Source organism: Pelophylax lessonae, assembly GCF_965119305.1.
Source record: "Pelophylax lessonae genome assembly, chromosome: 4".
In the NCBI taxonomy this organism is placed as follows: Eukaryota; Metazoa; Chordata; class Amphibia; order Anura; family Ranidae; genus Pelophylax; species Pelophylax lessonae.
The window spans coordinates 108,827,352-108,841,689 of NC_138771.1; the positions used below are offsets into that span (position 1 = coordinate 108,827,352).

General features: G+C 43.3%; 1 protein-coding gene across 7 annotated transcripts in view; it reads left to right on the forward strand.

The window, feature by feature from the left end:
* Positions 1 to 14,338, forward strand: part of TJP1 (tight junction protein 1) — a 589,472-nt gene that overhangs the window by 494,635 nt on the left and 80,499 nt on the right. For all 7 annotated transcript variants that reach the window (XM_082253421.1, XM_082253420.1, XM_082253423.1 and 4 more), the window contains 2 exons: positions 4,130 to 4,233; positions 13,739 to 13,907. In XM_082253421.1, coding sequence (XP_082109547.1) covers positions 4,130 to 4,233; positions 13,739 to 13,907 — 273 coding nt within the window. The remainder of the gene's footprint in view (positions 1 to 4,129; positions 4,234 to 13,738; positions 13,908 to 14,338) is intronic.

Sequence of the window (14,338 nt, forward strand, 5' to 3'; positions counted from 1 at the left end):
GACACCTTGGTAATGAGAAACCTTTTTATAGGCCATCAGTTGAGACTGAACCAGCTAATATTAATTTACGCTTAAAAGGGGCAGGCTTGCTTTCTAATTACTGATAGATTTCAGTTTTTTTTTTTTTTTGGACTTTCCATGCCTTTTTACACCTCCTTTTGTTCATGCGTTCAATACTTTTTCCCTGTGTCGTTCCATTTTTATTACACATAACTCAATGTGTGAACTTCTTTGTTTTGGCTTCTTTCTATGTATGGATTGCATGGGTTGTTACCGATATGTGGTGAAAATTTCATGTCAATAGTACCTTTTAGAAATATATTTACCTAGAAAAATAGAGATGAGTCCAATACTTCTTTTACCCGCTGTATATATATGGCTATGCAGTACTTAAACGTGTACTTATGTTTGTATCAGGTGTACTGTAATTTTGGTAAATGTCATAAGTGCCTTGCAAAAGTATTCAGCACCCGTGAACTTTGCGACCTTTTGCCACATTTCAGGCTTCAAACGTAAAGATATAAAACTGTAATTTTTTTGTGAAGAATCAACAAGTGGGACACAATCATGAAGTGGAACAAAATTTATTGGATATTTCAAACTTTTTTAACAAATAAAAAACTGAAAAATTGGGCGTGCAAAATTATTCAGCCCCCTCAAGTTAATACTTTGTAGCGCCACCTTTTGCTGCGATTACAGCTGTAAGTCGCTTGGGGCATGTCTCTATCAGTTTTGCACATCGAGAGACTGAAACTTTTGCCCATTCTTCCTTGCAAAACAGCTCAAGCTCAGTGAGGTTGGATGGAGAGCGTTTGTGAACAGCAGTTTTCAGTTCTTTCCACAGATTCTCGATTGGATTCAGGTCTGGACTTTGACTTGGCCATTCTAACACCTGGATATGTTTATTTGTGAACCATTCAATTGTAGATTTTGCTTTATGTTTTGGATCATTGTCTTGTTGGAAGACAAATCTCCATCCCAGTCTCAGGTTTTTTGCAGACTCCATCAGGATTTCTTCCAGAATGGTCCTGTATTTGGCTCCATCCATCTTCCCTGTCCCTGCTGAAGAAAAGCAGGCCCAAACCATGATGCTGCCACCACGTTTGACAGTGGGGATGGTGTGTTCAGGGTGATGAGCTGTGTTGCTTTTACGCCAAACATAACATTTGCATTGTTGCCAAAAAGTTCGATTTTGGTTTCATCTGACCAGAGCACCTTCTTCCACATGTTTGGTGTGTCTCCCAGGTGGCTTGTGGCAAACTTTAAACAACACTTTTTATGGATATCTTTAAGAAATGGCTTTCTTCTTGCCACTCTTCCATAAAGGCCAAATTTGTGCAGTATACGACTGATTGTTGTCCTATGGACAGAGTCTCCCACCTCAGCTGTAGATCTCTGCAGTTCATCCAGAGTGATCATGGGCCTCTTGGCTGCATCTCTGATCAGTCTTCTCCTTGTATGAGCTGAAAGTTTAGAGGGATGGCCAGGTCTTCGTAGATTTGCAGTGGTCTGATACTCCTTCCATTTCAATATTATCGCTTGCACAGTTCTCCTTGGGATGTTTAAAGCTGGGGAAATCTTTTTGTATCCAAATCCGGCTTAAAACTTCTCCACAACAGTATTTTGAACCTGCCTGGTGTGTTCCTTGTTCTTCATGATGCTCTCTGCTCTTTAAATGGACCTCTGAGACTATCACAGTGCAGGTGCATTTATACGGAGACTTGATTACAGACAGGTGGATTCTATTTATCATCATTAGTCATTTAGGTCAACATTGGATCATTCAGAGATCCTCACTGAACTTCTGGAGAGAGTTTGCTGCACTGAAAGTAAAGGGGCAGAATAATTTTGCACGCCCAATTTTTCAGTTTTTTATTTGTTAACAAAGTTTAAAATATCCAATAAATTTTGTTCCACTTCATGATTGTGTCCCACTTGTTGTTTCTTCACAAAAAAATTATAGTTTTATATCTTTATGTTTGTAGCCTGAAATGTGGCAAAAGGTCGCAAAGTTCAAGGGGGCCGAATACACACACATATATATGTATGTATGTATGTATGTATGTATGTGTATATATATATATATATATATATATATATATATATATATATATATATATATATATATATATATATATATATATATATATATATATAGTGTTGTAAGCCTGGTAAACACTATATAGTTTTTTTTTTAACCCAGCGGGTTAAATGGAAAAAAGCTCACAGCTCAGTTTGGAGCCGCTGTACTAACAATCCAATGTTAGTACAGCAATCTCTCTGCTTTGCTGTTGTGTTCTGACAAGGTGACGGCACTCCGCCAGAACACTCCAGTCAGTGCTCTCAGCCATTGGCTGAGAGCGCTGATGGGGAGTCGGTCGGCTGCTGGTTTTCCAGCATGCACATCCGACAGAAGCCAGCCTTCTGTCGAATCAGCTGCCATACACATTGGCCTAATGTTGGCCGACATTTGGTCCGTGTGTACTAGGCTTTAGTGTTCACATTATATCTAATTCTGTAAACTGTGTCTGTGAGCATTCTTGAGTGCCATGAATGGCTGCACCAAGAATTTCCAGGTTCCTATGGTCCTCCAGTTATTTTAATACTCTTACTGATTCGTGATGGACATGTAAATGTAAATGATCACCGTGTAAAACAACCCATTCAGTTTAAAATAGAAATGAAAGGAAAAACATTATATAGATATAAACAACATTATAAATACCTTTGCTCCCCCTTTTTTTTATAAGTGATCACATTCCCTCTTTTCTCAGCTGCATAAGAGCTTGGGTAGTAGAGACAGCAGTACAGTGATCTTCCCACTAATAAGAGGCTGTGCGTTGGGGGGGGGGGGGGGGGGGGCGTCAGGTCAAGTCTGATCATTGCAAGAGAGCACACTGAGTCCCAGCACTGCTAGAGAACTGACCATGGTGTGTTCTCCTGCTTGGTGTGGTCAGTTTCTAATTGGAAAGCAGAGGGACACAACAGGAACACCAGAGATTTCACATAAAGGAGGCAATGCAAAGAGAACAGGATACTTTCTCATACAAGTATATGGTACAGCACACACATATCTATGAATTGTTAGGGTAACAAATGCTTAAAAAAAACAGGTTGCCACAGAGCACTGAATGATTCAGTTGCTGATTTAGGAGAACTGCACCACCAATTGTGCCTGTGCAAAGACGGTTTACAAAACTGCAGGCAAAATGTATGCTATACATAATGGGGCTGATTTACTAAAACTGCAGAGTGCAAAATCTGGTGCAGCTCTGCATAGAAACCAATCGCCTTCTATTTTTTTTTTTTTTTTTTTTATGTCAAAGCTTAGTTGAAGAAGCTGAAGTTAGAAGCTGATTGGCTACCATGTACAGCTGCAGCAGATTTGGGCACTTCAGTTTTAGTAAATCAACCCCAAAGGGTTTTTTTTTTTTCTTTTTTTTTTTTTTTACATCCCTTAAAGTGTGAAGGTAGAAGGTTTTTTCTCGTAATGCATTTTATGTCTGAATGGATACACGGAGCTGCAGTTCGGCTCAGGTGCCCCCATAGCAAGCTCCTTGCTGTGGGGGCACTCAACAGGAGGGAGGGGCCAGGAGCTCCAGCCAGGGACCCTAGAAGAGGAGGATCCGGGCTGCCCTGTGCAAAACCACTGCAGAGAGCAGGTAAGTATAACATGTTTGTTATTTTAATGGAAAAAAACAAGACTTTACAATCACTTTAAGTGTATTGAGCTTTTCCTTTAGGGCCCTTTCACACTAATCAGTTTTTGATGTGCTTTTTTTCAGCCTAAGGGCCCTTTCACACTGATTTGTTTGCGCATTTAATGCCCTGCCATTGACTTAAAATGGAAGGTGCTTTTGAAAAACTGTACTAAAGATGCAACATGCAGGACTTTTCAAAGCACACCTGACGTGTGAAGCATTTCATAGTATTTAAAGGAATACATTTTTCATGCCTTTTTCTTCTGCTTTTTAAACCCCAAAAGCTCATCAAAAACGGATCAGTGTGAAAGGGCCCATGTTTGGTATGTCTGTTTCTGGTATTGTCCTTCTGCATTATTTTGGAGTTGTAGTCATGTATCATACTACCCGTGGGATAAGTATATTTTGTGTATGATTTGTTTTTGCAGAATATGGTTTAAGATTAGCCAGCCATATTTTTGTAAAGGAAATCTCTCAAGATAGTCTGGCAGCGAGAGATGGAAATATTCAGGAAGGCGACGTTGTGCTTAAGGTAAGGGTTTCTTGTATAACTTCTAGATTAGCAATATACTAAACCAACTTCTTGTGTGCCCTAAATTGCAGTCAAATGTACTAGGGGTGATTTACTAAAGTAGAAATGAAGTGAACTTTTATTACACAGCACTGCACACTCAATAAAGCATTCCTATTGTTTCTTCTATCTATGCAGCTAGGGTAGTATCATATAGTGGTTGCAGATGTTCAATGAGTACATAAAAAACGGTTCACTTCTCTGAAAAGCGCTTAGTGCTGGATCGCTTTTCAGAGTGTGTATAACCAGCAGCTGTCAGGTGTTTAGGAGACAATCCTGCCGACCTGCAGGCCTTTTTTTTTTGTAGAGCAGCAGTATTCAATGGAACTAATGTGCCACAACCACAAGCCAAGAGTTGAATGAGCAAGTTTGGTAGCGACAGTACTGCCTGTCCACTTGGCTTGCTGCAATAAATTTATTGCAGCATGTGAACAGCCTCCTCCGACTATGTAGTAGGCTTTAGGTGGGTCGTCTGTGGCCATAAAACTGTGGCTCAACCCTCCTGTTTTTAACCCCTATCCTCTAGGCCGCCCGTGTGAAAGAGGCCTAAAGAGGAGCTTCACCCAGTAAACCAAAATGTAAAACCGTATTTGTAGCTGCTGACTTAAAAAAAACAAAAAAAAAACAGAACTGTCCCAGGATCCAGTAATGTCTCCACCCGACCCGGCTCTATGCCTGTCTTTGGGTCTAGATGCCAGTATCTTAACTATGGCCAGCCAACTGTGACTCCTTGCAGCTTTACCCAGATGGTCCCACTGTCTACTGGGACTTGTGGCTTGTCCCAAGAGACTGTGGGGGAAGGAATTAGTCAGAACGCCCCTTCAAATAAGATGCATTCCAATTATGGGAGAGGAGGAAAGCTGAACTTTTCCTTTTGGGTGAAGTTCTGCTTTAAAGTGGTTGTAAAGGCTGAAGGTTTTATTACCTTCGTGCATTCTGGGTGCAGCTCCCCCCAATACTCACCTGAGCCCCCTCTTAATCCAGTGATGTGCACAAGAGCCTCTGCTGTCCCAGGAGTCACTGATCCAGTGAGCCAATGAAGAGAGAGCGGAGGTGGGGCTGAGCTGCGGCTCTACGTGTCTTAAAGACGCATTGAGAAGGGCTTGGAGCGAGAAGGCCCCTGTGCCCCCGTAGCAAGTGGCTTTCTATTGAGGGCACTGGTCAAGGGGCAGGAGCACCGGTGGGGGGAACCGAGAAGAAAAGTATTGGGGCTGCTCTGCACAATACCACTGTACAGAACAGGTAAGTATAAAATGTATGTAGTATTTTTATTTATTTTTTTTTTTAAGCCGAGCCTTTAATACCACTTTAAGTAACCAGCATACTGAATTTATACATGTATCTAAATGTTTTAATGTCTGATCTGTAGCATAAAGGTTTGCAGTTTGCTTCCTTTCGTCATTAGCCTGGTGCAGGATTATGCAAGACTCTGGGTAAACTTTCCGGCATTATTATCTTCATAGGACTGCATAGGCTGCTTCTAATTTTGTGAGAAATCTTGTACTAATGTACGCTTGACACTGACCGCTGTTTTGAACAGCATTACACCTTTCATCGACCTGATCTTTGCATGTAGGACTTGCTGTTCTGTGAATAAAATAGTTCAGCTGGAAAATCGGACTAAAATGCAAGAGTGGGTGAAAGCAGAGGCAATCATTTTATTTGCTAACAAGAGCCAACTTCTTTTTTTCTGCTTGTAGGGTACTTTTGGTTTATTGGCAATCTTTGTTTCACAGCTCTGCCTGTCTTTTCATTTCTGCAGTGACGCTTGCTCAACAATTCCTAGGGATGTTGATCAATAACACTAGCTGAGTTTACATTTCTGAACTACAGGAATCTGGAGCCCTCTTATTCATGGATGAAAAATGTGGGGATAAAACTGCTGATGTGAGACTCGTGGTGTCCTGCCTTGAAATTATTTCACATCAGTAGCTAAGATTCATGAAGTTGCAGTTCTTTCTATCACATACGAAAAAAAAAAAAGAAATAAATAACTAGCTATTATATAGGAGGAATGCATCTGCCGTGTGTGAGCTTTTTTGTTCTCATTATGCTCAAACCTGGTCTAATGCCTCAAAACATGGATACTATAAAACATAATCCTCTCATTTAAACACCGTTACCTCTGGTGCTGGATCACATGACCAGTACCTTGGCATTGACTGACCACATAATCTTTTCTAAAAGCAAAGTAGTCTGAACAGGGGAAGTACAAGTGCATATGAATACATAAGGCTCAATGCAAATATATGCAGTGCCAGTGTCTGTGCAGAGTCCGGTGCTGTTATTATTCAGGGGCGATTCAGGTTCGAATTTGACACCTAAATCCTACCTGAACTATACTGAAAAACGCACAGGATCCTTTTTTAATTTGTGCTGCAACTGGCCTGCTTGTATGTGAACTGAGTCCATTGAAAGCTGGTCTGGTTCATATATTATGCGAATTGGATGCGGTTCAAAATGCATCCGATTCACATATATGTGAACGGAGCCTAAAGGAAGATATTCTTACTGGATAAATTATGGGTTTGTAGCATTGTTGATTCTACCATTGATGATATTCATGAATGAGTCATCCCTTTTCTTGGGCAGCTGGTCATGGGCTTTGCAACTAATTAAAGTGGTAGTAAATGCTTTTGTTTATCTTTTATCTATAAGGCATATCAGTAGGTACTGTAAATATCTCTTAAATGTGCACCATTTAGGAGATATTTACTTGTAAAGCCTCCGGTGACATCACAGGTGCATGTGCTCTGAAGGAATGGCATACCCATGTAATTTCTTCAGAGCCCTGTGCCGTAAACAGTGACTTAATCGTGGCTCATCCATACAAAGGACCTGAGGCCATGAACCCGAAAGGAAGACCGGATGAAAATCAAAACTCTGTCAGGGTTGACAGCCCACCATTGGAGGGCTTCATTTTTAAGGGAAGTGTCATATAATGTGCTAGTATGCGATTCATATACTAGCACATTAACATTGCCTGGCAGGAGGTACATTTGTTTTATTTTTTTCCCCCAGTTTACTATCACTTTAAAAAGAAAAGAAGGCCCATGCCTAGTTTATAACAAAAAACAAAAACAAAATATGAATAATATAACACAAAAATAGGTGTGCAATCTCTTTAAACGTGAAAATATCAAACATTCCACAAATAAGTATCAAAAGAATCCCGATCTTATGTAAATCTCAAGAAGAGCCAATGTTTTGAGGATATTCAGGCCACCAGGATACACACACCCACTGCTTACCACAACAATTGCATCTCAACCAAGAGAGATCAGATAAGGTCAGCTGACATATGGCCATACATCATAAGATGTGACTTCAGCTGATGGAAATCCTACAGCGTCATCACTGGCTCTGCCACACAATTTCCTGTATCACTCCACATCAATGTCATAGATGGTAAGTAGTAAATACAGGAAACGAAGAACAGATACTCATGGTGCAACCTATAAAAACAAAGGTAAAATGTATTATTCTCTTAAACTCGCATGTATACAGCAGCAATTCGCATAGACAGAAGCTAAGATGGCTAAGATGGCGCCACCAGAACTTTCGGCGGTGTGCGCAATGTCACTGGGCACAAATTCCGCTCAATGCGTTTCTACACAACTGTCCTTGTCAGGAAAAGAAGATGCACTATGAGTATCTGTTCGTCCTCTCCTATGTCAATCACTTACCATCTAGGACATTTTTTGGAGTGATATTGAAACTTGTGATGACGCGCTAGGAATTTCATCGACTGAAGTCCTATCTTATGATGTATGGCTGTATGTCAGTGAAGCACATTTGATCTCTTTTTTGCTTGAAATGCAATTTTTGTGGTAAGCAGTATGTTTATCCTGGTGGTATGGATATCCTCATAACACTGGCCCTTTTTTTGGACTTACACAGAATTGTATTTCTTTTGGTTGCCACACAGACTTTTTTTTTTCCACTTTGATGGACTTTACTATACTTATTTCTGGACTGTTTGATATTTGCAACGAATTGCAGCAAACCTGAATTGCTAGAATGGGCAAAGGGCCTGTTATAATTGCAGAACTTTATAATATTCAGAGATTGCTGCTGAATATTGCAGCAACTGTAAGCAATTAAGCAGATTACAGTTGTGCTACTTTTTGTGAAAAGTTGCAGGAGGCTGTTCAGTCATGTGGAACCACAGGTACAAATTTTCTTATGTAGCAAGGGCCAAATGGCTGCCGTATTTAAATGGGAAGTAATGCTGATGTGTAATGGGAAGTAAATGCTTAGCCTGGCTTTTCTTTTGTGAGTTCTCCCCAGTGTTATTTCCAGCCAAAAGCAGCTTTTAATAAGCCCAGCCACACAAGTTATACTCGAACATACATTTCTCTTGATATCATTGGATGGCAAGGCTATCCTGGTGTGTGCATTCAAAGTTTGATAAAATTTGATAAAGTTTTTGGGATTGCTGAAAAAGATTAGATTTAGAGGAATTTGTTAATTTGAGTTTCTAATAATTGTGGTCTAAGAGGTTTGTAAATGTAAAAAAAACTTTTTGCAACGCAGTAGTGACCTTTTTAAAGCGGAACTCCACTCAAAAGGGGAAGCTCTGCTTTAAGGCCTCCCCCCTCAAGAATGGCACTTTTTGATGGGTACACACTACCACTTCTGCTCTGACCACCTAGGTCAGTGGTCCTCAACTCCCGTCTTCGGGGCCCACTAACGGGCCAGATTTTAAGTATTACCTTGGGGAGATGCAGACTAGAATACTGCAATCACTGAGCAGCAAATGAGATCACCTGTAATGTAATTTAGTTATCTTGCAAACCTGGCCTGTTAGTGGGCCCCAAGGACCGGAGCTGAGGAAAACTGACCTAGGTGATCAGAGCAGAATTTTTCTTCCCCCTTCCTGTTGGGATAGTTTTTGAGCTTCTGGGGCCCCAGGGAGCCGTGTGGTGCTGCCATTTTCTTGTAGCCTTTTATGCTATAGATCGGCGGCCATGTTTGTAGCCTCAGCAGCCATTTTCTTGAAGTTTTTCAATTGAAAATAGTGGCCGCCTTGTTTTTGGGGCCGGATGGGCGGTGATTTGGTGGTGGGAGTCCATCCTCTGCCTCTAATGCTGATCCCTGAATATTCCTCTTCCTGATCACTGCATGGTGTGCAGTTAGTTCGGTGCTGTGCGTACCTGACCGGTAGTGGTGAGTCTGTTTGTTTCTCTCTCCCTCTTGGCTGTTTCAGCGGTAGGGCTCTGTCCTGGGCCTTGTGGTGCCGCCGGCGCAGTGGCGTGTCCCTTGCAGTGTTCTACACTTTTTTATGTGGCTTCCCCTTTCCATTCATGGAGTCCCTGGAGCATATTATACCACCTGATCCCCTCTCAGAGGGGGTTGGGCCCTCCGGGTCCCAACAACTGACTGCACTGACAGCGGTCCTGGAGTCCTTGGTGTCCAAGGTAGATTTGGTCCTTTGCAAACGGGCTAGCAAAAAGCGTCCCCTCGCCTTCACCTGCTTCCTCTGTCTCATCAGATCCAGAATATGATTTGGCTGCCGCGGATGCGAGTTACAATTCAGGGTCTGCGTCCACGCACCCTGCTTGCTCAGATAGCAAGGATGATTCCTCTGCTCCTCTAGCCGCGCATGAAAAAGCGATAGTGGATACCCTGATTGTATCAGTGCGGGAAACCTTAAAGATGGAGGATGCGACTAACGCAGCATCGGACGCAGGGGTCACCTTTTGACACCCACAGGTTCTCCAAAGCGGGGAAGTTGTTCCCCCTTCCTGCCTTCTTTGACTACTTTGTCACAAAACAGTGGGGGTGCCCGAAACGCACCTTTGCAATGCGGTACCCCTATGAGGATTTCCTCCTTAAAAAAATGGGACTGTTCCTCCTGTAGTGGACTCGTCAGGTTTCCAGGTTAAATAAAGCCACCGTAATCCCGGTTGAAGAGTCCCTGGTCTTCTCAGATCCGGCTGATAGGAGGTCGGAGGCCTTGACCCGCCATATGTTCCCTGTGGCTAGTTCGGCACTTAGGTCGGTATTTACTATTGCCCTGGTATCGCAATCTATGACAGAGTATGCGAAACTTCTACCCTGGGACCTGGAGGGGGAACAACTCACCCCCCCCCCCCCCCCCGCCTTTGCAGAGCTGGCGGATCAGTTGGCCCAAGGGCTACAGTTTGTCTGTGACGCCTCTTTGGATGCAGCTCCCTTAATTTCTAGACTGTCTGTCCCAGCAGTGGTCCTGCGGCGTATTATCTGGCTGAAATGATGGTCTGCGGACCAGGCTTCTTAGAAGGCCCTATCCGATCTTCCATTTGTGGGGGACTGCCTGTTTGGAGCTTCCTTGGATGACATTAAACACCTCACAGGGGGAAAGAGTACTCTTCTTCTTCAGGCTGTTACCCTTTGGCTTTGCCTCTGCTCCTCGGGTCTTCACAAAGTATTGGCCCTGGTGATAACATTGCTGCATCAGCGGGGGCTAGCGGTACTGGGGTATCTAGATGATCTGCCTTTGTGAGCAGAGTCTTCGACTGCTCTGTTTGTAACTTTGAGATTACTCTGCGAACTCTTGACGGAGTTCAGTTAGATTCCAAATCTTCAGAAGTCTTCTTTGGTTCAGTCCACAAGCCTGGACTATCTGGGTCTGATTCTGAAATCGGCCTCAGCCAGAGTGTTTCTTCCTCTGGAAAAACTTGAGAAATTGCAGGAAGCAATTTAGCTTCTGCTGGTCCAGCAGATGGTCATCTCTTCAGTCTTGCATGCAGGTACTGGGCCTGATGGTGTCAACCTTCGAGGCAATTCCGTTTGCGCAATTCCGTTTGCACAGTTCTGCACGAGATCTCTGCAAAAAGAGATTCTTGTGAAATGGAACAAGAATCCTCAATCTCTAGACAATCTGATCCTGTTGAACCGGAGTACAAGAGGGTCCCTGCTTTAGTGGCTTCGTTCTCCGGCACTTTGTCGGGGCAAATCTTTTCCTCCCCTGTACTGGACAGTCGTCACCACGGACGCCTGCCTGTCTGGGTGTGGGGGGGCATCCTCCGCACAGAGTGTGCTTAGGGGGTCTGGACTCTTGAAGAGTCCAGGCTACCGATCAATGTGCTGGACTCCGAGTGATCAGACTGGATCATTGGACATGTCTCCAGGGGTGTCCAGTATGGATTCAATCAGACAATGCCACGGCCATGGCCTATGTCAATCACCAAGGGGGCACGAGAAGTGTCCTGGCGGCTCGGGAAGTACCCGGCATTCCAAGGTGGGCAGAACAATTTGTTCTAGCCTTCTCTGCTGTGCACATTCCAGGGGTGAAAAATTGGCAGGCGGATTACCTCAGTGGACAGGCCTCTCGCCTCAACAGGAAAATGCAGAGGTTTGTGGCACGGTCTCTGGATCCTCTAGCCGACGCCAAAGATGCATTAGTGGCTCCTTGGAGTCGGTATCGTCTGATTTTTGCTTTTCCTCCTCTCAAGCTTCTGCCGAGACACCTTCACAGGATCGAGGCAGAAGGGGTTCCAGGGATCCTAGTGGCTTTGGACTGGCCTCGCCGGTCTTGGTACGCTGATCTGGTATGCTGGTCACCGATGCTCCTTGGAGACTTCCTCTCAGGGAAGATCTGTTGTCACAAGGGCCAATCTTCCATCCTGCTTTACAGTTGCTGGCTTTGACTTGGCTGTTGAAAGCCAGGTGCTGAAGGAGGGAGGCTTGACTCGTGATTCCTACGCTGTTAAAGTCTAGAAAATCTACTTCTAGGAAGATTTACCATCGTACTTGGAAGACGTACATTGCGTGGTGTTAATCCCTCAGGGTTCACCCTCGCTCCTTTTCGGTGACTCTGATCTTGGCTTTCCTCCAACGAGGGGTTGAGCAGCGCCTGGCCTTAAATGCCATCAAGGGCCAGGTTTCGGCTTTGGCGGTTTTATTCCACAGTCCGTTGGCCACACACTCCTTGGTGTGTACCTTTCTTCTCCAGGGAGTGAGATACTTGGTTCTTCCAGTGCGGTCTCCATTGCTGCCGTAGGACCTCAATTTGGTGTTGTCAGTTCTCCAGAAGCCTCTCTTTGAAAACATTCGGGAGGTGTCCCTGCTTACATTGTCCCACAAGGTGGCCTTTTTGGTGGCTATTACTTCTGCGCGCAGGGTGTCTGAGCTGGCAGCGCTGTCTTGTCGTTCGCCTTACCAGATGGTTCACAGGGATAAGGTGGTTCTCCTTCAATGTCCGTCGTTCTCTCCAAAGGTCATCTCTGATTTTTATTTGAATGAAGACATTGTGTTGCCCTCCCTGTATCCCTGGCCTAAGCATTCTAAGGAAATTGCCTTCCATTCCCTGAATGTGGTTCGGGTAATAAGGTTATACCTGGCATGTACGGAGAAAGTCAGACTCACTATTTGTTCTCATGGATGGACCTCGCAAAAGGTTGGCTGCTTTTGCTGTGACCATTTCCAGATGGATCAGACAGACTGTGGTTCAGGCTTATTGCATTAAGGGTCAAGTTCCTCCTTTCCCTGTTAAGGCACACTTTACTCAGGCTCTTAGTGCCTCCTGGGCCTTCCATCAGGTGTCAGTGATGCAGGTTTGCAAGGCAGCTACCTGGTCATTTGTGCACACGTTCACAAAGTTTTATAAGGTAGATGTGTTGGCATCTGCGGATGCTTCCTTCGGCCGCAAGGTTTTGCAGGCTGCTGTTTAGAGGACTTGGTCCTCTTTGAAGATGAGGAGCTGTGTCCGTCAATGAACGAAACAGAAAATTGAATTTTTGACTTACTGTTAAATCCATTTCTCTGATGTTCTTTGATGGACACAGCAACCACCCCTCTATGGAGTTGGGTTTTTTTCTCTTCTGACACTGCTTGTAACAAAACTGAGTACCTATAGCGGAGAGTGAGAGTATACCCCCTGGGACTGCCCCATATGTGTAGGTATGTTAATTTCTGCCTAGTGGCCTACTCCTGTAGGGGGCAGTATAACCCACGTAGTCAAGAAGTTGAGGAGCTGTATCCATCAATGAACATCAGAGAAATGGATTTTACGGTAAGTCAAAAATCCCATTCTTCATGCATTTGCATGTAAAATTGTATGTTTTCTTCAGCTTGTTTCATAGTTATATAGTTGGTGAGGTGGAAAAAAGACACCAGTCCATCCAGTTCAACCTATGATAACATTATATGCAATTTCCATTACAAATTGGCCAGCCTTCCACTTTAATGCCCAGCTGGAATTTCTTTGCCATGCTAATGCTTTAAAAAGCCGATTTTGACGCTGCATTTATCTGTTGATTAGGTAAAAAGAACATTCTTCCGAAAACATTATTTTCAGTGTTCTAGATGGCAGTATAAAGCAGTAGCCAACAAGTCAGACACCAATCATGCTTTGCTTGCAGGATTTGGTACAGACTAAATACATCTAGTCTTTGTTAACTTTGTGTATGTCACTCAATCATTTAGAAATAATTTACGCTAAGCATGAATAACCAGTAATCCCTCCATTGTTGTTTTGCAGATTAATGGCACAGTCACCGAAAACATGTCTTTGTCCGATGCAAAAACATTGATAGAAAGGTCAAAGGGTAAATTAAAAATGGTAGTTCAAAGAGATGAGCGAGCAACTCTACTGAATGTCCCAGATCTAGATGACAGCCTTCATTCTGCAAACGCTTCAGAGAGAGACGGTATGGTGACATTGCGGAACTAAATCATGAAATCAGGCACTTAATTAATCAAAGTCCAGGCATTTTGGGATAGAGTGGGAAAGAGTTAACTTTTCTGTCTGGTTTTTATTTCTGTGTTTCTATTGGGGAGATTTTTCCTCACTTTCTCTGTCACATCTGTACAAGAAACAGCGGCAGTGGTTATCACAAAAACCGGAAAGCAGAGACAGCAATGAAAAAAAAATCCACAGTTTTAACCCTTTCATATTCTTTTTAAAATGTTTGTTTTTTTTATGCCCCCTTTGAAGACATTTTCTGTCACTTCCTGTCCTCATAGGAGAAAGGGGACGTATTCACAAGCTGGACACAAACGGCAATTAAAACTTGACATACACTTTAATGGCAACACAGAACAGCTTAGCATTTTTAACCTATTTCTCATGGTATTTATA